The sequence below is a fragment of the Phocoena phocoena genome, chromosome 2, assembly GCF_963924675.1.
Source record: "Phocoena phocoena chromosome 2, mPhoPho1.1, whole genome shotgun sequence".
NCBI lineage: Eukaryota > Metazoa > Chordata > Mammalia > Artiodactyla > Phocoenidae > Phocoena > Phocoena phocoena.
Genome location: NC_089220.1, coordinates 113,862,169 through 113,887,995, shown reverse-complemented (window position 1 = coordinate 113,887,995; position 25,827 = coordinate 113,862,169). Strand labels below are relative to the sequence as shown.

At 41.1% G+C, this 25,827-nt stretch overlaps 1 protein-coding gene across 1 annotated transcript in view; it reads right to left on the bottom strand.

The window, feature by feature from the left end:
• The window catches only part of THSD4 (thrombospondin type 1 domain containing 4), a 201,838-nt gene that overhangs the window by 73,591 nt on the left and 102,420 nt on the right, over positions 1-25,827 (bottom strand). Inside the window, exon 2 of the mRNA XM_065871892.1 lies at positions 24,329-24,533. Within this exon, the coding sequence (XP_065727964.1) occupies positions 24,329-24,533 (205 nt within the window). The remainder of the gene's footprint in view (positions 1-24,328; positions 24,534-25,827) is intronic.

Sequence of the window (25,827 nt, the reverse complement as noted above, 5' to 3'; positions counted from 1 at the left end):
AAGTACTGTCAAAAGGAAGCAAGGCTTCCCTGGTGGTGCAGTGGTTGAGAGTCCGCCTGCCGATGCAGGGGACACGGGTTTGTGCCCCGGTCCGGGAGGATCCCACGTGCCGCGGAGCGGCTGGGCCCGTGAGCCATGGCCGCTGAGCCTGCGCATCCGGAGCCTGTGCTCCGCAACGGGAGAGGCCACAACAGTGAGAGGCCCGTGTACCGAAAAAAAAAGGGAAGCAATGATGCCCTGCTTATGGCTTCCTGGCCCAAACAGCCAAGGTCCCACAGCTTTGAAAAACTAAAGCATATCAGCATAAATTTTCATATAAAATAAAATTCTTATTTAAAATAGCAGACCATAACAAACATTAAGAGGTGGACGAAATAGTTCTAAAGAACAAGCAATTACAGAAAATGAACGCCTAGGAAGAAGTTGGTAGCTTAATTTTTATTCCCTAGGGCTTACTAGCCACCGTCTAGCACTATGCTCATGATTGACTATGAAACTTTTCTCAACTCAATTTTGGAAGGAGGAATGAGTCCAGCTTTGGTACCTGTTAATAGGCACAGTATGTGCCTATTCATTGTCCTGATTACTGTTCATCTGTGTGCTGGTAGAGTTTTCCTTTAGCATGGTCAGCAGGTAAAGAGTAAGCCACTTTTCAGATGTACCAGGCATTACAGCCACCATGCCGTACATTACCTCCTCACGACTTATTTATTCGATAACTGGAAGTTTGTACTTTTAAAATAAGCAACCTTGATAAAGAAAAAAGCCAGAAAGCCACTCAAACTGTATCACAACTAAAAATAGACAATACATCAGAGGACATGTAAATAATGAGTGAATTCTATATGTAATTCTATACTACGAAGCTCTCCGTGAAAAAGCTATATGAAAAAAGTACCAAATTGACTTAAGATGAACAAAAGAAACTCATGATAGACTAGTAACTGTAAACGAATGTTTAAGAGTTACCAAAAATAATTTCTTTTAGAAAGATTCCAGAGCCAGATGTTTTTTATTGGTGCGTTTCCATCAAAACCTAAAGGACTAGGTAATGTTATAAACCTTTCCAGAGAATGTAAAAATTGGAAGGCTAACCTAACCTAAGCTTCAGAGAGGTGGCACAAAATGAAAGCAGTAGGCCAGTCTCACTGATGAATTATAGATTTTAAAAGTCCTAAGTAAGGTACCAGCAAACTGAATTCAACAGAAGAGTAAAAGAATCCCTGAGCAAGATGAAGAAGGTTGTATGCCAGGAATGCAGGAATGATTTAATATAGGAAATTTTTAGGAAAAAATAATTTAAATAGCTGCCAAAAAATGACATCTAAAACTCATCCTGGTAAAAAAACATTTATAAAATTAGAAACAGACTTTCTCAACCTGATAATAAGCATGTAATCATACATTAATTTAAAATAGTTATTGAGCATACATTTATCTTTCATGATAGCGAAAATTAGAGGTATTTGCATGAAAGTCAGAGGTAGGTGAAGGATGCCTGCAATCACTCACTAACAGTTGTTTTAGAAGTTTTGGTAAACTTTTGGTAATATATCATGAAAAAGAAGTCGAGGTATGACTGTTGGAAAGAAGAAGGCAACATGATCATTATTTGTATCTGATATATCATTAGAAAATCATGAGGACCAATTGAAAATACTCAGAATTAACAGAAGGTCACAAAGTGGCCAGTAAATGTAAGAAATCCATAGCTTTCCTATATACTGATAATAACAATTTGAAGACAAGACAGGAACAGATTTCATTCTCCATCATTGTCATCACCATCATACCACAGCAAAACACAGTTAAATACCTAGGACCAATCTTCACAAGAAATGCAGAGAATCTACATGAGGGATATCAAAATTTTACTGGCAGATGTAAACTTTCTGAATAAATGGAAATAAATGCTACGTTCTTAGGCAGGATGTTTTAACTATGTCTATTACTCTCAAATTGATGTATAGATCTGGTACATTCTAGACAGGATGCAGGTTCCAATTCAAGTGTCAACTCCTCTGAGAGATCTTTTCTGACCACTGAACTCAGAGAGCACCCTGCTCCTCTAGCCAGCCACTCGTTCTCCACTTTCCCTGTTTTCTTTTTTTATAGCACATATCTCCATCTGAAATGATCTTTTTGCTTTTTTGTCTCCCATTCCCCCACTAGAAAGTAACTGTCATCAGGGCAGGGGTGTGCCCTTCTTCTCGGCAGTATTCCCAGCGCCTAGAGCAGAGCCTGGCACACAGTAAGTGCTCAATACATGTTTATCAAGTGGATTTAACAAAATCACAAGAAAACACCAATGGTATTTTTTTTTGAATGTGACAAAATGGTTCCAAAATTCACCTGGAATACAAACATCCCAGATTATCTTAAATGGTGTTAAAAAAGAAGCAAAAGAGGGGAGACTTGCCATGCTAAATATTAAAACACATTTTAAAGCTGCAACAGTCAAAATGTGGTATGGAGTTTATTTGACAGATAAATGGAACAGAGCAAGCAGCCATGAAATAGACCTAGGATAAATAAGAGGATGTAGCACATTCTAAACATTCCAATGTTAAATAAATAAATTATCCAAAATGTTGGGTTGGAAAATTGGCTAAGTATTAGGGGAAAAATCTATGATCACATTTTATACTATTCTCCAAGTTAAGTGTAAAAATGTTTAGACCCCTATGCCCCCAAGCCAGACATAAAAGAGTATATGCTGTATTATTCCATATTTATATAAGGCTTTAAGAAAAACAGACAAAACTAATCTATGGTGTTAACAGTAAAGGTAGTGGTTCCTTTGGAGGTGACTGGGGGCAGGGTACTCCTGGAACACCAATAAAGTTCTATTTCTTGATCTGGGTACTAGTTACACGAGTGTGTGTTCACTTTGTGAAAATTCATCAAAGCTGTACAAATCTGAACTGAGGACTTTTCCTATATATTTACACTTAATACTTCAATAAGAAGCTTATTTAACAAAAAATAAGTACTAGGCCAGCTGATGGTTCTGGCCAGAGGTCAGGCTTTCCATCCTTAAACATGCATTTCTTCTCCATTTGTGTTTTGAGAAGAGGGAATAAAGGTCTGTGGTGAAAAGCTAAACTTATTTCATTGTAATCAATTAAGCAGGTCCATAAGGACCTTGGGTTGAAACATGTCTGCATCCCTCCACGAGGGATCTGTGTCACAGCGGCTCTGAGATTCCCCATGCTGACCAGCATTGAGGGTTTATGTTTCTATGAGAGTTCCCTATGCTCACAGCAGACATTTCACTGTTCTGTGGGTCTCTGAGACATGGCTGAACATTTTAAAAAACACATCACAAAATAGAAAGTCAGTATTCATACTAAAAGCAGAACATCTAAAAGCCCAATCCTTGGGACTTCCCTGCTGGCACAGTGGTTAAGAATTCGCCTGCCGATGCAGGCGACACGGTTTGAGCCCTGGTCCGGGAACTAAGCCCGTGCACCACAACTACTGAGCCCACGTGCCACAGCTACTGAAGGCCGCGCGCCTAGAGCCCGTGTTCCGCGTCAAGAGAAGCCACTGCAATGAGAAGCCCATGCACCGCAAGGAAGAGCAGGCCCTGCTCGCCACAACTAGAGAAAGCCCGTGTGCAGCAACAAAGACCCAACGCAGCCAAAAATAAACAATAAAATAAATAAATAAATAAATAAATTTAAAAGCCCAATCCTTGATCCCTGCCCAGACCTTAAATATAAGTGTTGCTCAACTTCTGACTGCATCTATGAACATCTTAGTAACACCTCAAGCCAATGAGCTCCATGAGGGACATCACATGGGCGGGATACAATCCAAACAGCCCTTAAGATCTAGTTCACTGTCAATTATAAAAGCATGTGCCATAAAACTTTGATTTCACTCTTGGCTTGGTATGGTTAGAAAAAAAAGTCTTTGCTTGTGGAAGGGTATTTCTTGTCCAGAAAAATCTCAAAGCGCAAATATATAACCATATGATTCTGGACTAGTTTGTATAATAGTAACAACAATAAACATAGCAATAATAACATCTGATACTTGTTGAATAAGTATGTTGTACCAGTCCCTGTGATGTGTGATTTACTGGTAGTATCTTACTTAATTTTCCCAAAAGTCCTAGGAGATAAACATTATTGTCCATTCATTTTACAGATAAAGAAAACGATATATGGAAAGGTCAAGCAACTGACTAAAGGCCACAGAGCCAGAAAGTTGCATTTCACAACCGGTACAATTCTGCTCGTATTGAAATGTTTGCGACTTTGTACTTTGGGTACTTTTGCCAGTGAAACCGGTAACTACGAATGTTTCTGAAAATTCCAAGTTAGTCTTAGCCATTCACGTGTTTGTAAGTAAAGGAAAGGCTAACCATAATGTGGAGTATTCATTCAGAAGAAATCTTAAGTTAGTTGATTTGTTCCTTTTTCTTTATGAACAGCTTTCCACCGAACTGACAAAATTTTATCTTAAGGGTTAATATTGGTCTTCTTGCAGCAATTTTGGGGATTTATGGAATATATGACTTGTGAGGGATCATTAAAAATAGAGGAATTCTGTTTAAGCAAAGCCTTAATGAAGGATGGGGACAGGATATCTGCTGCCCGATGGGAACTTGCTGTGAGGATTAGGTCATTGCCATGGGTAAACAGCATACCATTCGGCTTTGGTGTCCCTAGAACTCACCAACAAGGAAGGAAAGACTGGGCTGTTTCAAGAGAGCTGCTTTAGAGACGTAGCTTCTCTCAAATGCAACATATATATATATATATATATATATATATATATATATATTTTTTTTTTTTTTTTTTTTTGCGGTATGCGGGCCTCTCACTGTTGTGGCCTCTCCCATTGCAGAGCACAGGCTCCCGACGCGCAGGCCCAGCGGCCACGGCTCACGGGCCCAGCCGCTCCGCAGCACGCGGGATCCTCCTGGACCGGGGCACGAACCCGCGCCCCCTACATCGGCAGGCAGACTCTCAACCACTGCGCCACCAGGGAAGCCCCCCCGCTCTCCTTTTTATAAGTAGGATAGATCACTTAAATTTCCAATTCCTGAAATTACTCATCAGTGCCTTCTACTCTCATTTGCTCCAGATCATCTCAAAATGCCAAATGCACTTTATCATTCCAGGATCTAGCAATGCTTTGGTGGATAGTATGTTTTTGTATAATGAGACACTTACAGTCATTGATTAAAGACACACATACATAAGCTCTGGTCTTCTAAGGTTCAGTTTATTGTTTGGAGTCATGGAGCCCACTGATATACACACCAATATCTTTGTTTACTAGTCAGTTCCTGTCCTATGGCTCTTGGTACAGACCTGACCTTTCTGAAATGCTTGCTCTCCGTTCCCTTCCTTCCCTCCTGCTGCCCCCCAAAATACCTTTAGAGCAGAGGCATGATCCTGTCACAACCCTCCTCTAGCCCCACATCTTCAGTGGCTGACCACTGCTCAAACATTAATCCAAAGGATGGAGTCTGGGATGAAAGGTCTTCCACGGTCTGGCCTTATCCTACAGTTGCAGCCTCAAATTCAATGTCACCCTCACTTTCTTAGAAGACACTGTGTCCAGACACGTCTCACATTTTACCTCCTTCTCTGAACCTTAGCTCATGCTGCTCCTTTGGACTGAAATGTTCTTTTCCCTGTTTCTTCTGATAAAGGCCTACCCATCCTCTAAAACAGGGGTTGGCAAACTACAGCATGGAGGCCTACGCTGGCAACTGCCTTTTTTGTAAATCAAGTTTTATTGGAACAGAACCATGCCTCCTCAAACACCTATTGTCTATGGTGGTTTTCTCGCTATGATGGCAGAGAAGTTGCACCTGAGACCAAATGTCTTGCAAAGCATAAAATATTTACTAAATGGCCCTTTCCCAGAACAGGTTGCCGACCCTTGTACTAAAAGCCCAGTTTAAACAGCATCTCTCCATGTTCCTCCTCAGATTATTCTGTTAGAAGTAATGTCTCCATCCTTTGCACTTCCGTAGTGCTGAGTCTCTTTTTTTTTTTTTTTGCGGTACGCGGGCCTCTCACTGCTGTGGCCTCTCCCGTTGCGGAGCACAGGCTCCGGACACGCAGGCTCAGCGGCCGTGGCTCACGGGCCCAGCCGCTCCGTGGCACGTGGGACCTTCCCGGACCGGGGCACGAACCCGTGGCCCCTGCATCGGCAGGCGGACTCTCAACCACTGCGCCACCAGGGAAGCCCATGCTGGGTCTCTTTATCAAAGTCTTCAAAGGATTCTCCAACAGACTGTAAATGCCTCGGGGGCAGGGACCACAGCTTCACATCTCTGTATTGCATTGCACAGAGGGGGTGTGCTTTATAGATATTCATTAAAACGCTTAATTATTTTGCAGGAGTATCAAATCAGATGAAGAGCAATGTTTTACTTAATCAGATTACAGAACTACTAGATTAAGGAAGAAACAAATACTGATCAAGGAGACAAATTTTGCCCGTAAAGCAAAATAAATATTCGTGTGACTATCCGGCACAAAGGAAGCTGGAGGAGTGGGGCTATGTACATTTCCTAAGGACATGAATACCGACTCAATTCAGACAGAAGAAGTAGACTTCTCCCACACTGACATGTATATGATTCTAATTCAAGGAATAGTGTCTGACTTGGGAAAAGGATAGAGTAGAATTAGGAGATGCCGAAAGTCCTTTCAAGAGCTGTTGAAGCTTGGCTATAACAGTTGGATGGGAGCTAACAGAGGCAGCCCACAACTGGCAGCAGAAAAGAACTTTATCTTCAAAGCTCACCCCTTCAGGGATTTATTAGCAAGAATTAAATGTTTAAAGGGAGAGCAGAATCTGACCGGAGCTCTGCTTAATGCGAGAAGGGAAAAGCGTGCTCAGTTTCTCCTGCAGGGAAGAGGGGGGCCACCCTAGAAGGCAGATTTCCCATTTCTGAAGCCTTAACTCTTGAGAGAAAGTAGGGGACCTTCCGAAGACAGCACTGACAATGGAGCAGCAAAGCATGGGCAGCCTCAGCTTCTGGTTAAGAAAGTCTGGAAGTTACGGTTTTTCTCGGCTGTTGCTTCTTTCCTTAAGTCAACTGTATTTACTAAATGTCGTTTAAACCTTAGAGATCTCTTCTTGAGGCTTAACTTGTATTAATTCCCTAATGTGGAAGCTCAGTGATCTAACACACCGCAAAAAGCCAAACTTTGCTTCAAAGAGGGAAGGCTTAGAGGCACTTCTGAGTAGTGGGTTAGGGAGTGGATGGATTGAGGACAGCTTTATCGATGCTGGATGCACAGATAATGGGTTCTGAGCTATTACCCTAATCCAGGTAGGAGACCTGGGAGCGATTAGCAGCCCTGCTGAAGATGCTGTCTGCAGGTGCTGCTGGGAGATAATGTTATTCTCCCTTAAGGGACAGGGCTGTCAAACCACTTCCATAAAAATCTAAGACCCAGCCTGCTCGACAGCTGTTTCCTGCATTTGAGGAAAGCATCCCATCAGTGCAGAAAAGCAGGTGTGGGTGCTTTGCGTATGTCTGAGACAGATGATATAATTAAAAACAAAGGCAAATCTCAGCTTAACTCCTCCCCACAAAACAAAATGCAAATCCAAGTACAAAGAGGCAAACTCAGTCTTACATTTCCAGGCAACTAGGTGCTAACTAAAAAGCAGAAAATGTGAAAACGCAAGGAGCATAAGCAGGTGGGGCAGAATTGGTTCCGGCGTCTCTGAAAGCTCTTCAAGGCAGAGCGACTGTAAAAGTAAAAAGAAAGCCCATGTAAACAGACGCAAGGACATCAGAGCTTTCCTAAATCAAAGGGAGGAGTGCTGTCAGACACCAGGTGGAAAGTATGTAATGCAAAATTAAGTCTAGCAGTGCTCAAACAAATAACAGCATCTTTCCACTGTCTCTCTGGCACGGGATCTTTGGCAAAGACTTGGTTTTAGACAGGAATCATAAAAGCCTGTTGCTGAAGAGAAGGCAAGAACTGAATCCAAGTAAAAAACCAAATGCTCAAGGATCACCCTCTCTTGTGTGCCAGCATTGATGAGGAACCTCCGGCCGCGAAACAGGATATCACTCTGAGATGTCTCCTGGGGCTGCCACTACCTGTAACAGGTAACCGAGAAGGGTCACGAAGCCCATCTCAGCAGCCTTTCCTGATGCTTGAAAGCAGGCCATGTCGTATCGCCTGCTTAAATACCCTTTTAAAAACACGCTTGGGCTTCCCTGGAGGCGCAGTAGTTGAGAGTCTGCCTGCCGATGCAGGGGACACGGGTTCGTGTCCCGGTCCGGGAAGATCCCACGTGCCGCGGAGCGACTAGGCCCGTGAGCCATGGCCTCTGAGCCTGCGCATCCGGAGCCTATGCTCCGCAGCGGGAGAGGCCACAACAGTGAGAGGCCCACATATCGTAAAAAACAAACAAACAAACAAAAAAAACAAACAAAAAAAACCACGCTTGAAGTGTTGCTAAGGATGTGGAGAACCTGGAATCCTCATGCATAGCTAGTGGGGATAGAAAATGGTGCAGCCACTGTGGAAAACAGTTGTGCAATTCCTCAGAAAGTTAAACACAGAATTATCACATGACCCAGCAATTCCACTCCTAGGTATATACACAAAAGAAATGAAAGCAGGGACTAAACAGATACCTATACAGCAGCATTATTCACTATAGACAAAAGGTGGAAACGACCCAAATGTCCATCAACAGATGAGTGGATACAAAAATGTGGTAGATACATAAAAAGGAATTAATTTCTGACACATGCTACAACATGGATGAACCTTGACAACATTATGCTAAGTGAAATAGTCCAGACACAAAAGGACAAATACTGTATGATTCCACTTGTATGAAGTACCTAGAATAGGCAAATTCATGAGACATCAAGTAGAATAGAGGTTACCGGGGGGTTGAAATAGGGGAAAATGGAGAATTATTGTGTATTAGGTACAGTTTTGGGGATGATAGAAAAGTTCCGATAGTGGTGGTGGTTGGACAACATCATGAATGTACTTAATGCCGCTGAAGAATACAGTTAAAACTGTTAAAACCATAAATTTTATGTTTATGTATATTTTACCACAATTTTTTTAAAAGGAGAGAAAAAACCACGTGGTGTTTCATTTCTCCAAAATGCTCCACACTTTTTAAGAGCTGAACGTTCTTCTAGACACTAGCTTCAGAAGAACGCTTTTGAGGCAGATGGTGAAAGTCTAGCGACTAAGACATAATTCTGGCAAGCTAGCCCAAGGATTTCCAACATGAGGGTAGGCCAAATGATTGTCAGCAAGTTTGAAGTAATAGTGGGGGCAGGGATGGAACAGTGTGGAGGGGACAAAAGGCTGTGAGGAATTAGAACATATTTTTCTTCTCATGGTGATAGGGAGGGGGGCAGAGAAGGCACAGGTCCTCCTCCATGCCCCAGCTATGTTTTTCCTGCCAGTGGCCACGGGTGTATACGTAGGTCATGAACAAGGACTGAGCCTGGATCTGAGACCTGACTCCACCACTCATGAACTGTTCCTCTCAGCAGGTCCCTCAACCAGGTTGAGCTCAGCAGCCTCAGCTCTAAATGCAGATCCTGATAGGACCCTGCCAGCCCACCACCACTGTGAGAGTGCTGTATTACACGAAGCAGGCAGACCCAGGATTCCTACAGTCTACGAGTAACGCACGACCCCAGTACCAAAAGTGAGGTCTCGTGATCAAGGTGGGCTAAGGATGCCTGAGCATAGACCCCCCAAAATGGCTTCAGGAGAGCCAAGGCCTGCCTTGATTTCTGTATCCCCACTACTCATCCCAGTTGCTGGCACCTGGAGGGTACTCGAGGGAAGGAATGTCTAAGTCTGGACTGTTTGTCTTCAAGGAGTACACAGGGAGAGCACAGATAAATTACAATAGATAAATTACAATAAAATAAAATATGGCGAGTGCCAAACTGGAGATATGATCAAAGTCCTATGGGAGTCCAAAGGAAAAATCTCGCTTTGCTTTTCCTTTCATCTATCTGCCTTTTATTCTTCTGCCATGTATTAAGAAAGCAAGCGAGGACTACAGATTCCAGAAAGGCAGGTGTTGTAAGGTGTAGGAAGGTGTTCTAAGCTGGAACTTCTGTTGACGGGGCTGTAACCCAGGGGCCCACAACCAACAGACCGAGTGAAAGATTGAAGGTCAAACGGAGGAGAGGGCTTGGATTTGGGAACTAAGAATTCAGAGTGAGCTGACAAACGCAAACTTAATGGTAGATAGAACGGTCGTTCCAATGGCACCTTAGACATTTATTATTATCATTAAGACACCACTCTGAAATCAGTGACCCATGAAACTTTAGCACCAAAAGAGAGCTTAGTGATGGCGTTGGCCAGGGTTTCTCATCTCAGCACTAATGATACTTGGGGCTGGATCATTCTTTGCTGCGGGGCTGTCCTGTGCATTGTAGGATGCTTAGCCCCAGCCCTGGCCTCTACTCACCACATGTCAGTAGCAACCCCCAACCTTACCCAAGTTGTAACAATCAAAGATGTCTCCAGATATTGCTACATGTATGGGTATCAGGGTGGGGGGCAAAATAGTCCCCAGTTGAGACCCACTGTCTAAGGAAATGGTCTTTTACCCTGAAAGGACACTGGAATCCCCTAGGAGCTTAAAAAATCCTGATACCCAAACCGTGCCCCAGATCTATTAAAACTGCAGGTGGGAGAAGGCGTGGGCATATTTCAAGTAGACCTCAAATATTATACCTCCTGTGATTCCACTGTGCAGCCAGGGTGAGAACCAGTAACCCAGGGAGGTTAAGGAGCTAACGGTTACTGAGTACCTCTAAGATGCTGCGTATTTTACATACATCTCATTTGAAGTCAAAGGCTCTACGAAATTAGAACTGTTTCTCTCTTTTACCTATGAGGAAACGGGATCTCAGAAACATTAACCAACTTGTCCAAAAGCATCCCAGTTAGAAATGGTAGCTTTGCAAAGGGCAATTTCAATGGGCAATGCTGGACTGAATGGAAGACGAATCAAGAAGTGGAGATGACATAGGAACAAGAGCAGAGACATGTCACTTGAAGCACTGGATGCAGTCTGAGGTGGAGGTGGAAGGAGTAAATACATGATTATAAGTTTATACCACAAAGAAGCCATTTTCTTTTCTTTTTATTGGAGTATAGTTGATTTATCATGTCGTGTTAATTGCAGGTGTACAGCACAGTGATTCAGGTATATATCTATTCATTTTCAGATTCTTTTCCCTTATAGGTTATCACAGAATATTGAGTAGAGTTCTCTGTGCTAAACAATAAGTCCTTGTTGTTTATCTATTTTAGATACAGTAGTGTGTATCTGTTAATCCCAAACTCCTACTTTATCCCTCCCCCCACCTTTCCCCTTTGGTAACCATAAGTTTGTTTTCTATGTCTGTGGGTTTAAAAGAAACCATTTTCTGATTAGAATGAGGTCATCACAGGGGAGATGCTGAACACACGGGTTCCGTTGTGTTTCTTTCTTTGTTCTGCTAGGAAGAAGGAATTACTCCTAGAGAGACAGTTGGTGGGTGGTGGAGCAGAAGGACACATAACTAGAACAATTAAGTTATATCAGGTAGGCTTCTGATGTCTAAGAAGAAAGGTACAAATTTTTACACTTGAGCCAGCATAATCCTAGATGCTTCTGGCAACGGGTGGAAGAGAAGGCTGTTTTCTATTTAGCCATTACAAGCAAAAGTAGAGTTTTGTTAAGCAGCCATTGATAAATATTGGAACCTTGAGATAAGAAAGGGAAACTATGAATTAAGCCCTTGCCATGCTAGAAGCTTTACGTTTATTATCCTATTGAATCCTTGCATACCTCTAGGAGGTAGTGGTTTTGTATCTACTCCATGTTGCCACTTGCCCATATACACTCAGAGGAAACCTCTTAGACAGCAGACTGACGCATACTGAGGTTTGTTCCATTTTAAGGAAAGGTAAGCGTCTTAGTCTGTTTGGGTCACTAGAGCAATATATCACAGACTGGGTGGCTTGTAAACAATAGAAATTTATTTCTCACAGTTTTGGGGGCTGGGAAGTATAAGATAAAGGTGTTGGTAGGTTCAGCGACTGATGAGAGCCTACTCCCTAGATGACTCTTTTCCCTGTAACCTCACATGGCAGAAAGGGGTCAGGGATCTCTCTGGGGCCTCTTTTATAAGGGCACTAATCCCATTCATGAAGGTTCTGCCCTCATGACCTAATCATCTCCCAAAGGCCTCACCTCCCAACACCACCACCTTGGAGGTTTCAACAAATGAATCTGGAAAGGATGTGAGCATTCAGTCTACTGCAGTAACTGAAGGAAACCACTTAATATACCTATAATAAACAAATATTCATTAACTTTATAAATGTAAATTGGCAACTAAGGATAATCAGTCCCTGGAGCGAAAACAAAAACAAGGGCAAATTACAATATAAATTCTCAAAATTCGTTACGTAAAGAAAATTCCTTACTTTGATAAGAGGTATCTATCAGAGTCTTCAGCAAACACCTGTTAGAAGCATTCCCATTGTCAGAAACATGATAAAGAAGTCCACTATCAATATGATCATTCCAAAAATTTTTAGAGGTCTGAGTCTCTAAGTGCAACAACATATGAAAGAAATAGGAGGTAGAATACTTCACGGGAAGATAACATTAATATTATCTACAGATATCACACAATTTTCCACCTAGAAAATCCATGTTAAATAACTGAAAAACAATTCTATTAGAATTGTTAAAAGAGTCTAGCATGGGAGAAAACATTTGCAAATGAAGCAACTGACAAAGGATTAATCTCCAAAATTTACAAGCAGCTCATGCAGCTCAATAACAAAAAAACAAACAACCCCATCCAAAAATGGGCAGAAGACCTAAACAGACATTTCTCCAAAGAAGATATAAAGAATGCCAACAAACACATGAAAGAATGCTCAACATCATTAATCATTAGAGATATGCAAATCAAAACTACAATGAGATATCATCTCACACCAGTCAGAATGGCCATCATCAAAAAATCTACAAACAATAAATGCTAGAGAGGGTGTGGAGAAAAGGGGACACTCTTGCACTGCTGGTGGGAATGTGAATTGGTTCAGCCACTATGGAGAACAGTATGGAGGTTCCTTAAAAAACTACAAATAGAATTACCATATGACCCAGCAATCCCACTCCTGGGCATATACCCTGAGAAAACCAAAATTCAAAAAGAGTCATGTACCAAAATGTTCGTTGCAGCTCTATTTACAATAGCCCGGAGATGGAAAGAACCTGAGCGCCCATCATCGGACGAATGGATAAAGAAGATGTGGCACATATACACAATGGAATATTACTCAGCCTTAAAAAGAAATGAAATTGAGTTATTTGTAATGAGATGGATAGACCTAGAGTCTGTCATACAGAGTGAAGTAAGTCAGAAAGAAAAAGACAAATACCGTATGCTAACACATATATATGGAATTTAAGGGAAAAAAATGTCATGAAGAACCTAGGGATAAGACAGTAATAGAGGCGCAGACCTACTGGAGAACGGACTTGAGGATATGGGGAGGGGGAAGGGTGAGTTTTGACAGGGCGAGAGAGAGTCATGGACATATACACACTAACAAACGTAGTAAGGTAGATAGCTAGGGGGAAGCAGCCGCAAGGCACAGGGATATTAGCTCGGGGCTTTGGGACAGCCTGGAGGGGTGGGATGGGGAGAGTGGGAGGGAGGGAGACGCAAGAGGGAAGACACATGGGAGCATATGTATATGTATAGCTGATTCACTTTGTTATAAAGCAGAAACTAACACACTATTGTAAAGCAATTATACCCCAATAAAGATGTTAAAAAAAAAAAAAAGAGTCTAGCAAGGTGTACAGGTATAAAATAAATAAACTGATTTAATATGCATTAGCACGAGTAATTGGAAATATAATGGAATAAAAGTCTTATCCCATATTAGGAAAAACTATAGCATAAACCTAATAAAACATAAGCAAAGTCTAGGTAAAGACATTTTATTAAAGAACAGAAAACAAGGAGTATACTATGCTCTGGAATCAAAAAAGTCAATATTGTGAAGACAATTTTTTCTTCTTCAAGTTAGTCTGTAAGTTTATTGCACTTTCAATTAAAATCTCAACAGAAGTTTTATAGATTTTGACAAATTGATTTGTAAAGTGTATGTAGAACAAATGTACAAGAAGACCCAAGAAAATTCAGGAAAAAACAAAGTGTTCGGGAAGAGTCAGAGTTGACCTATAAAAACTTAAAACATATGAAATTACAGTAATGAAAAAAAATGGTACTAAAGGAGGAAGAGACAGATAGATCAATAGACCTGAACTGAGAATTCACAGGTATATCTACAGATATTTAAATTTAATATATGGTAGAGGAGTCATTTCAAATTAGTGAGGGAAATTTAATAAGCATTATTGGGAAAATACTGTCTATCTATTAGGAAAAAGACAGATTCCTACCTCACACTGCACACAAAAATTAATTCCAGATGGATTAAACATTTAAATATAAAAAGAGATTATAAAAGTAATAGGAGAGAATATTAGATAATAATTTCATAATGTTGGAGGTGGGCAGGTCTTCCTATATAAGACAAAATCCACTAGCCATAAAAAGATGATTGATAGATTTGACTAAAAAAAGATTAAAAGCTTCTCAACAGAGCAATAGGTATCATAAGCAGAGTTGAAACACAAGATAAAGATGAATAAACATACATGGAGAGAACGGTTATTATTCATAACATATATGAGTTCTTAAAATCAGCAAGAAAACTACAAACACAATTCATAGCAAATTCATAGAAGGAGAACAAATAACAAAAATGAGTGGTCAGGAAAATGTAAATTAAAAAGGTATACTAAGGGGCTTCCCTGGTGGCGCAGTGGTTGAGAGTCTGCCTGCCCATGCAGGGGACACGGGTTCATGCCCCGGTCCGGGAGGATCCCACATGCCGCGGAGCGGCTGGGCCCGTGAGCCATGGCCGCTGAGCCTGCGCGTCTGGAGCCTGTGCTCCGCAACGGGAGAGGCCACAGCAGTGAGAGGCCCGTGTAACGCAAATAAATAAATAAATAAATAATAAAAATAGGGCTTCCCTAGTGGCACAGAGGTTAAGAATCTGCCTGCCGATGCAGGGGACACGGGTTCAAGCCCTGGTCCGGGAAGATCCCACATACCACAGAGCAACTAAGCCCAAGCGCCATATCTACTGAGCCTGCACTCTAGAGCCTGTGAGCGGCAACTACTGAGCCCGCCTGCGCGCATAGAGCCGGTGCTTGGCAACATGAGAAGCCACCGCAATGAGAAGGAGCCCGGGCACCGCAACAAAGAGTAGCCCCCGCTCACTGGAGCTAGAGAAAGCCCGTGCGCAGCAACGAAGACCCAACGCAGCCAAAAATAAATGAGTAAATAAATAAATTTATAAAAAAAAAAAAAAATAAAAAGGTATACTAAAAATTAAGTACATTCATAATATTTAGTGTTGGTAAAGGTGTGGAGAAGTGGTTCTTTCATGAACTTTTGGTGGGGGTATAAATGGGTACAACTAAATGTGGAGAGGAATTTTGCTTTATCTTTCAGAATTTTAAGTGTTCATTCCATTTGACCTATAAATTCTATTTCTACGAGTCTATCCTATAGAAATATTTATGTAAGTATGAAAGGATACATATTAGGATATTCATGGAAGCACTACTCGTTAAAGAACCATTCTTCAAGTTTTCTTCTCCAAGAATTTGCTCTGTTTCTTCTAGAAACATCTTTTTCAGTTATTTATCTTGGGTTTTCTCTTTCAGGTTTTTAAAAAATGTCTAGTGATCCTTGGTTGTCCATTCATGTTATTTTCAATCATCCGTTGATATTTAAGACAAAAGTGGTGGGAAGGCTGCCTGAGAACTCTGTACACATTGGCTGAGCTTATTAACAGGCCAAGTTCTAGGAGATGGGGTACCAGTCACTCAGCAGCTCCTTCTTCCAATTCCAGAATGAATACTGAGGTCTTGGAGCACCAATCCTCTCAGCCACGCCCTTTTGAATGAGGAAGTCAGTGCCAGCATTCTGAACGTGTGTGTGTGGGCTGCCTGCTCACATACAAGTTTTTTCACTGTTTCCCTGTTTTTCAGCTCCATTCTCCCTTCCCACCTTCCAATTTACCTGCTGTCCCCCACACTCACAGGCTCATGGGGCTCTGCATGCAGGTCAACCCCCCTTTAACACAGTCCCCTCTGCTACCTAGGCTGTGATTTCCTTTGCTCTATTAGTGAAATTTCCTCCACCTACTCTTGAGAATTTGTTCCAGAAATTTGTTAAAATCAAGTAATAGATGCCCCCCCCCCCCGTTTTTTTGGTGGTTATACCTTCTCTTATTCCTTTAGTGTCATTTTGATGAACCTTGGGAGGAAGGGAAGAAAAACTCATGTATGCAGTCTGCCATCTTGAACCACAAATCGAAAGTATTATTTGCAATATTAGAAAACTGGAGCCAGTCTCAACATTCCTCAGTAGGAAAATGCTTAAATAAATTAGGTTACATCTGTTGTATGGAATATTCTTTACTCAAAAAGAATGAATTAGCTTATTATATGCATTGCTATGAAAAGTTATCATGATATAACATTAAAATAAAGGAGCACATTGCAGAAAGTGTATATAGTAACATGAATTTTAGAAAATATATATTTATTTGTATTTCCACAAAGGACTGGAGGGTATACACTGATGTGTTAAGAGTGGTCCTTTATCTCCATCTTTACACTTGAAACCAGTGGATCAAGTGTGAGGTTGGCATGGAAGAAGAATTTCATCTTTTTGCTCTATATCATCTGTATTGTTCAAATTTTTTACAATGCATGTGACTAAATCTTTGGAATTAATCATCATACAGATGTGAGGCATCATATTATTTAAATACTCTAGTCTTTCCCACATAGAAAGCTGCCCAACTAACAAATTAAAGGCTTGCAAATTACAGATGATCCATGATACTTGATTTTTAAAATGCTGACCACTACTTTCATTGTTTAAAACTTTTAAGAAAGCGTGCTTAAAAGTAAAGGTATTGCCAGTTTATTTTAATTTTTAAAAAAAATTTATTTATTTTTGGCTGTGTTGGGTCTTTGTTGCTGCGTGTGGGCTTTCTCTAGTTGTGGCGAGTGGGGGCTACTCTTTGTTGCGGTGTGCTGGCTTCTCATTGTGGTGGCTTCTCCTGTTGTACAGCACGGGCTCTAAGCACGCAGGCTTCAGTAGTTGTGGCATGCGGGGTCAGTAGTTGTGGCTCTCGGGCTCTAGAGTGCAGGCTCAGTAATTGCGGTGCACGGGCTCAGTTGCTCCGCGGCATGTGAGATCTTCCTGGACCAGGGCTTGAACCCATGTCCCCTGAATTGGCAGGCGGATTCTTAACCATTGCGCCACTAGGGAAGTCTGCCAGTTTATTTTTAAAAGTTTATAACTCTTCAAAAACAAAAAGAATCCCTTCTAAGTCTAAAGCTCTATGACAGTGTAAACATGTTGGCAGGTAGAACATGTCCTGTAGAATCAAGTTTTGCTTGGTATGCTTTTATGTCTGATTTCTTAACTGTTACATAATGACATTAGTAAATGGAGCTGGCTGAACTATGCCAAACTTTGATATTTCAGCTAAAATAATTTCACAACATCTTATTAAGGAAGAGGCAAGTAATATAAAATGTCAATCATTTTAATAAAATTAGATTTAACTTTTTATTTCCAAAGAGCAGGGTTCAGAATAATTCAAGTGGAAAAGGAGACTACATAGTTTACAATAGATACCCTGGTTCTAAAGTATTTTCCATGAAAAAAAAAAAAAGATCTAGGAATCTATAATCTACCAGCTAGTCTATATTTTGGAGCAAGTGAAAAATTCAAATAAACACTGAAAAGTGGAGCTCATTTCTGCAGAGCTTCATTGTTTTCCAACCTAAAATGAGACAGATAAACATCCTATCTCCTGAAATCTGTGTATCATTAAACGTCGTGATTTCTTCAGCGTTGCTCAGAGAAATAGTAAGCATCACGAGGTACTGAGCTGGCCTGGCTTCCCAGCTACACGTGGGCCAGAACCCCTTGTGAGTTATGGCAGGGCCAGGGCCAGAACTCAGGCTTTCAGAATCTGAGTCCAGCAGGTCCAGTTCTTGATGGCCAAACCAAAGAAAGCCATAAACTCAAGAGTCAGGTTGAATGCTCCATCGCTATTTACATATTAGCCAAGGCTTTTGGTATATATGCCGCTTTCTTCTGTGAAGTTTTTGATTTTTTAAAATTGAAATATAGTTGATTTACAATATTATATGTTTCACATGTTCAACATACTGATTCAATATTTTTATAGATTATACTCCATTTAAAGTTATTATAAACTATTGGCTATATTCCCTGTGCTGTATAATATATCCTTGTTGCTTTTTTATTTTATACATAGTAGTTTGTATCTCTTGATCCCATACCCCTATCTTGTCCCTCCCCCTTCCCTCTCCCCATTGGTAACCACTAGTTTGTTCTCTATATCTGTAAGTCTGTTTCTGTTTTGTTACATTCATTCATTTTTGTAAATTGGCGTATAATTGCTTTACAATGTTGTGTTAGTTTCTGCTGTACAATAAAGTGAATCAGCTATATGTATACATATATCCCCTGCCTCTTGGACCTCCCTCCCCCACCATCCCACCCATCTAGGTCATCACAGAGCACTGGGCTAACTCCCTGTGCTATACAGCAGATTCCCACTAGCTATCTATTTTACACATGGTAGTGTATTTATGTCAAACCTAATCTTCCATTTCACCCACCCTCCCCATCACCCCTGTGCCCACACATCCATTCCCCACGCCTGTGTTTCTATTCCTGCCCTGCAAATAGGTTCATCTGAACCATTTTTCTAGATTCCACATATATTTGTTTCATTTTTTAGGTTCCACATATAAGTGATAACATACAGTCTTTGTCTTTCTCTGTCTGACTTATTTCACTAAGCATAATACCCTCCCGTTCCATATTGTTGCAAATTGCAAGATTTTATTTTTTTTTTATGGCTGAGTAATATCCCATTTTTTTTTACCACATGTTATTTATCCATTCATCTGTTGATGGACATTTAGGTTGCTTCCATATCTTGGCTATTGTAAGTAATGCTGTTGTGAACATTAGGGTGCGTATAACTTTTAGTATTAGTGTTTTCCTCTTCTTCCAATATATACCCAGGAGTGGGATTGCTGGATCATATGGTAGCTCTATTTTTAGTTTTTCGAGGACGCTCCATACTGTTTTCCACAGTGGCTGCATCAATTTACATTCCCATCAACAGTGTAGGAGGGTTCCCTTTTCTTCATATCCTTGCAAAAATTTGTTATTTGTGGTCTTTTTGATGATAACCATTTTGACAGGTGTGAGGTGATAACTCATTGTGGTTTTGATTTGCATTTCTCTGATGATTAGTAATGTTGAGTATCTTTTCATGTGTCTTTTGGCCATCTCTATGTCTTCTCCATGACATTTTTCACAGAACTAGAACAAATACTACTAAAATTTATGTAGAACCACAAAAGACCAAGAATAGCCAAACCAATCTTGAGAAAAAAAAAAAAAGCTGGAGGCATCACACTCTTTGACTTCAGATTATACTGTAAAACTATAGTCATCAGGCTTCCCTAGTGGCGCAGTGGTTGAGAGTCTGCCTGCTGATGCAGGGGACACGGGTTCGTGCCCCGGTCTGGGAGGATCCCACATGCCGCAGAGCGGCTAGGCCTGTGAGCCATGGCCGCTGAGCCTGCGTGTCGGGAGCCTGTGCTCCACAACGGGAGAGGCCACAACAGTGAGAGGCCCACGTACAGCAAAAAAAAACCCCAAAACCAAAATACTACAGTCATCAAAACAGTATGGTACTGGCACAAGAACAGACACATAGATCAATGGAACAGAAAAGAGAGCAGAGAAATAAACCCATACACTTATGGTCAATTAATCTATGACAAAGGAGACAAGAATTTACAATGGGAAAAGGATAGTCTCTTCAATAAAGACCTAAATGTAGGACTGGAAACCATAAAACTCCTAGAAGAAAACATAGGCAGAACACTCTTCGACACAAATTGTAGCAATATTTTTTTGACTCTGTCTCCTAAGGCAAAGGAAACAAAAGCAAAACTAAACAAATGGGACCTAATTAAACTTAAAAGATTTTGCACAGCAAAGGAAACCATCAACAAAACAAAACGACAACCTATTGAATGGGAGAAAATATTTGCAAATGATATGACCAATAAGGGGTTAATATCCAAAATATATAAATAGCTCATACAACTCAGTATCAGAAAGACCAAACAACCCAATTAAAAATGGGCAAAAGGCCTGAACAGATATTTTTCCAAAGTTTTTGATTTTTAAATTTCAATTTTCACATACTAACTCAATAATTGCATCTTTAGTAAATAACTCCAGATCTTTTTGGAAGCAAGCAAAGTAAAGAATGTCCATTTTTAAAAGTCAGAAGACCATGCATGTAAAAACACTTGGAGACTAAAGTACTACACATGTAGCATGACTACTATTATTAACTAAGCAAATAGCCTAGAATAAGTCATTTAAATATTGTGGGTTTTAAACAAACCTTTAAAAATGAGGTGATTAAACCACCTTCTCCAGCACTAATAATACAAGTCCTTCTGTTTTCATAGAAATCTACTTTCTATCTCTGTCAAGTTTGGAGAGTCAGTCATTTTAACAATTCCGAGTATTTCACAAGGCAAATTTGATTTTTATTACTAGTAACCCAAAGGCCATTCAGGGAAACAATAGGGCAACTGAAAAAACTTGTTAAAGGTGTGCATTTTTAAAAAGCAATGATACACATTCGAACTATTCATTTCCTCTGCATTGTGTATTCTGCAGAACACATGTACGCAGACAGCCAAATAAGTTTTGTGCATCAAGTCAAATTTTTGTACAAAATACAGTTTACATAGCCGGAAATCACAAGGTAAGAAAACCAAAACTTTTATCATGACCTGGAAGATTGTGGAGAACCCTACTACATACCTCTTTGAAAAATGTTTCAAGACAAGAAAAAAAAGAAAGAAAAATGTTTGAAAATGTATAACGTGATATACAGTCATTGGAAAGTTCAAATGATAGACCTGTGCTCTAATAGCTTACACATAATCTCAAACAATTGCATGCAGTTTAACTTTGAACATATATAGACTTCCCAGAACAGGAAATTTCATAGGATTAAGTGGAATAGGGGAAGAGAACACCTGTGATGAGAAAAAGACCATCCCATCCACTGTGCGCTTTAAAAGAATGAATTTTATGGTAGGCAAATTAAATCTCAATAATAGAAGGAAAGAAGAAGAAAAAAAAAAGAGCCTTCTGGGTGATGCTACATCCCAAGTGATGCTTAAGTGCCCTAAACAGGAGGCCCTGTTCATCACTTCTGGAAACTCCTTTCACTCTCGCCTGTTCTTCTATCTCTACTCTCCCCACTCTGGCCACATGGCATCACGTCATACTGTCATGGACTCTGGGCTTCTCACGCACCCCACTGGTCACTGGGCATAAGAAGTTGAACATGATTTTCGGAATCACCCTTCCATTGATTCTGGGTACTTCCATCCTCCTCTGCCTCCTCTTCATCTTTTTTAGGGAATTTCAGGGAATTAGGGAATTTGTATTCCATGAAGCTTTGACATACTGACAAGCTCTCTGAGACAAAAGAAAGAGATTGAACATCTGTCAACTGCTAATAAGTGCCAGGGGCTCGGTGGGGTCCTGAATATCTGTTATTCTGTGGATTCTCATGAATGCTTGTAAGGTCCAGATTCTTATTCCCATATTCTAGATGAAAACACTGAGGCTCTGAGAGCAGCTTCCACTCAGACATCTGGTGGGTAATCACCCAGATTATCTATTTTGCCTTCGGAAGGCACAGCTTAAAAGCCACTTACTGAGTCAGAAAGAAAAAGACAAATACCGTATGCTAACACATATATATGGAATTTAAGGGAAAAAAATGTCATGAAGAACCTAGGGGTAAGATAGGAATAAAGACGCAGACCTACTGGAGAACGGACTTGAGGATATGGGGAGGGGGAAGGGTGAGTTTTGACAGGGCGAGAGAGAGTCATGGACATATACACACTAACAAACGTAGTAAGGTAGATAGCTGGGGGGAAGCAGCCGCAAGGCACAGGGATATTAGCTCGGTGCTTTGTGACAGCCTGGAAGTGTGGGATGGGGAGAGTGGGAGGGAGGGAGACGCAAGAGGGAAGACATATGGGAACATATGTATATGTATAGCTGATTCACTTTGTTATAAAGCAGAAACTAACACACCATTGTAAAGCAATTATACCCCAATAAAGATGTTTAAAAAAAAAAAATAGGGCTTCCCTGGTGGCGCAGTGGTTGAGAGTCTGCCTGCCGATGCAGGGGACGCGGGTTCGTGCCCCGGTCCGGGAGGATCCCACGTGCCGCGGAGCGGCTGGGCCCGTGAGCCATGGCCGCTGGGCCTGCACGTCCGGAGCCCGTGCTCCGCGACGGGAGAGGCCACAACAGTGAGAGGCCCGCGTACCGCAAAAAAAAAAAAAAAAAAAAAAAAAAAAAAAAAAAATAAATAACCACCTATGCCAAGCCCTGAGCTCAAGTTGCTTATAATCTAATGGAGAAATAAATGTACATACACATAAATGCAATATACTATGTTAATTGCTATAATAAAAGGATATTAAAATTTCAATGAGAAAAAAAAAAAAAAAAAAGCCACTTACTGAACAGAACTAATTCGAGCCAGGGAAATTACTAAGAACACAAAGCTCACAAAAAGTAGCATTGTTTGCTGGTACATTTGAACACAGTCACACTTAAAGCAATCCCTCAAAGAACATTTTCCATCCTAGGAACAGGATGTTTGTGAAGATTTGCTCTTTTAATAGTACAAAAGAAAGGAAGCAAAAAGACCATTTTTTTTCCTGCCAATAAAAATAACACACAAACATCTCAGGGGGAAACTAGCCTTATTGCCACTTTGGTGGCTCCTGGGTTTGCCAGAGCAAATGTAATAGCTTTCCACTATTAATTGGGTTTGTTTCAGAGTCCCATCTGCCATCCCTTCCTCCTCTCACCAATAAAACCAAGTGAAGCTAATTTTGGATGCATTTGCCCAGACAAAGATGGAAGAGCTTCGGAATCTAGAGTTCTTGAGTTGTCTTCTGGGGTGGTCCTGGTACTCGAATTTATAAAATTAATGATCTCTCAGTTGCTGCAGCCATTGACTGCTGCATGGCCAATGGTGTACCAGAATTGCTCATGGGTGTTATCTCTTGGTAGACTACCACGCTTGGAGATAGACTGCCTGGCTTTGAATCCCAGCTCCACCTCTTCCTTGCTGTGTGACCTTGTCAAGTTACATGATCGCCCTGTGCCTGTCTCCTTATGTATGAAATGGGGAGGGGAATAGCTCCCATCTCCTAGGGTTGTTGAGAGGGTTCAATGATTTAATACCTGTAAAGCACCGAGAACAGTACCTAGCATATAGTCTGTGCTATTTAAATTTCTGTTAAATAAATAATCAAAAAAATAAAAATGTATATTGCTGTTCATTAAATGTTTTTAAAAAATTGCTTTCCTTATACCATTTGTTAACTGATTTGTCCATGTTTACATGAATTAGAATTGCTAAAAATTAACTTGCAGGACCTGATTTGCTTTGCATAAAATCAGCCAGAAACAGAGAAGGAAGAATCAACAAAGATCTCCTTTTGTGGGAAAAATGGGTTAAAAATGGTCTCCCAATATTGACGATATTGCCCAAAATGATCGCTGACGGGTTCTGCAGCTGTTCCAAAGACACACACATACTGTTGCCCCAGGCTGATGAAGCAGAAAGAAGAGAAAAATGGCTTTTGCTTTAGACCCCTGCAGAGTGAGAGACCGGACAGGATCACCAACTGCCCCTGTGCCCCTGAAATTCCAACAGAAAAAGACTGGCAGATCTCTTGGCATTTCAAAGAGCCTCCCCTATTTCAGAGAAACAATTTAGGCCATTCCTGATTTCATAGCCTTGTTTCTCTTGGAAGGAAGAAAGACCGGTTTAAATATGTAGATATTAAACATTTCCTCGCAAGAAGGACTTTTTTACTTTCTCCATATCATTTCAAGGGGAGGCTGGGTAGTGCTTTGGCATTCCCCAGTGGCACCTTCTACAGGTCCAAGGACCTCTGGACACTGCCGTGTCACAGTCCTGGAAGGAATAAATCATCTTGTAGGGACAGCTGGTTTCCTCCGGAAAAAGATCAAGCTTACCCAAATAGTTGTTGCTCTTGTACATCTCGGTGATGTTGATTTTTGTGGCTCCTTGAGGAATCTCAACAACCCGGTGGTAGCCCAGGCTGGTGAGGGCGTGCTTAAACACACCCGACACAACCTGACAGCCCGTGTTATCGCCTCCGCACACCCCGCATTTGTCCATGACTTTGTCGGAGCCTAGGTAGTCATCACAGCCAATGCTCTGCAAAGAGGTGGAAAACAAGAGACTCTTGTAGCATATGTCAGGAACATCCCAGGGAGGAAGGGGAGAGGGGACGACTGAAGATCCGTTGGTGGGTCTCGACCTGAACTTCCTCCTTGCCCCCATCCAGATCCTGTAGATAAGCAAGTTCATTCTTCCCTTGGCTCAAAAGATCTCCACTGAGCACCTACTCTGGGCAAGGAACGTCTTTCCTAGGTTATGTGTGAAATGTGCGTTCTAGGGGCGAAGTGGAAGCCACATCAGTAAATAAGTAAAACAAGCACACTTGGTAATCGGGAGAAAAATAACACAGAGAAAATACATAAGGAGGGTGTGGGGACTGGACATTTATTAAACAGGTTGGACAGTGAAGTTGTCCTGAAAATCCATCCCCCTGTTGGAAGTTTTTTGGGACTTAAAACTGGAGTTTGTCCTCAAGTCTTCTGTCCTAAACGACAGATGATACAAACACTTAGCCAAGTACCCCCACCAGTAGTGTTCTCAGGCCCTGTTTCTTAGGAAATTAAATCAAATTGGTTGAGGTCTGGGTCCCCACTGGTCACTGTGACTCTGAAAAGCTGAGCAGTTGGGACTTTTGCTTGGCTCATCTAAAGCATTTTTCCCAGGGCAGAAGGGTACAGGGAAGCAAGGACCAGAAACATCGGCAAACTGGATGATATGCATCTAAATAACGGGATACATCAGAGTTTAAAGGAACTCTGACCTTCCTGCGTTTCCTCCCCAATGAATCTTCTCATTATTCAACCCAAGATCTTTTTGCTTTATCTTCCCCCTTCCTATTCATGTGTTTCTTAGGCAATTTAACCTTAGGACCGAATGGAATGGGCTTCACAGAATCCTTTTCCACGTCTGCAGCTGAGTCCATAGGACTCACATTCGTGTATCCTGAATTTAAAGTTGGGACATGTGGTCTGAACAGAGAAGATTCTGTCACACTTCTGTTGGCAGATAGAAGTGAGCTGATTATAGTTTGGACAATGAAATATCGGGATGACAGGATTATTTCACTGGGTTACGGGGATAGGAAATGATACTTGACATCAGAATGGTATTTTACGACTTGAGACACATGTCTGCCGAATCAGAGGTTTGTGTTGGTTCTGGAATTCTAAGAGCAATCGTCAGACCCCACTTCAGGGGCAAAGTGCTCAGTAAACCATTCAAAGTCCACTTTTGATTTTGGTAAGCAATCCTGGGTCTGTTCATGTGGGTCCTACAGGCCAAATCCTACGGGCAGAGTCAGATCAAAAGGTTTTCATTCTTTCTCCTCCGA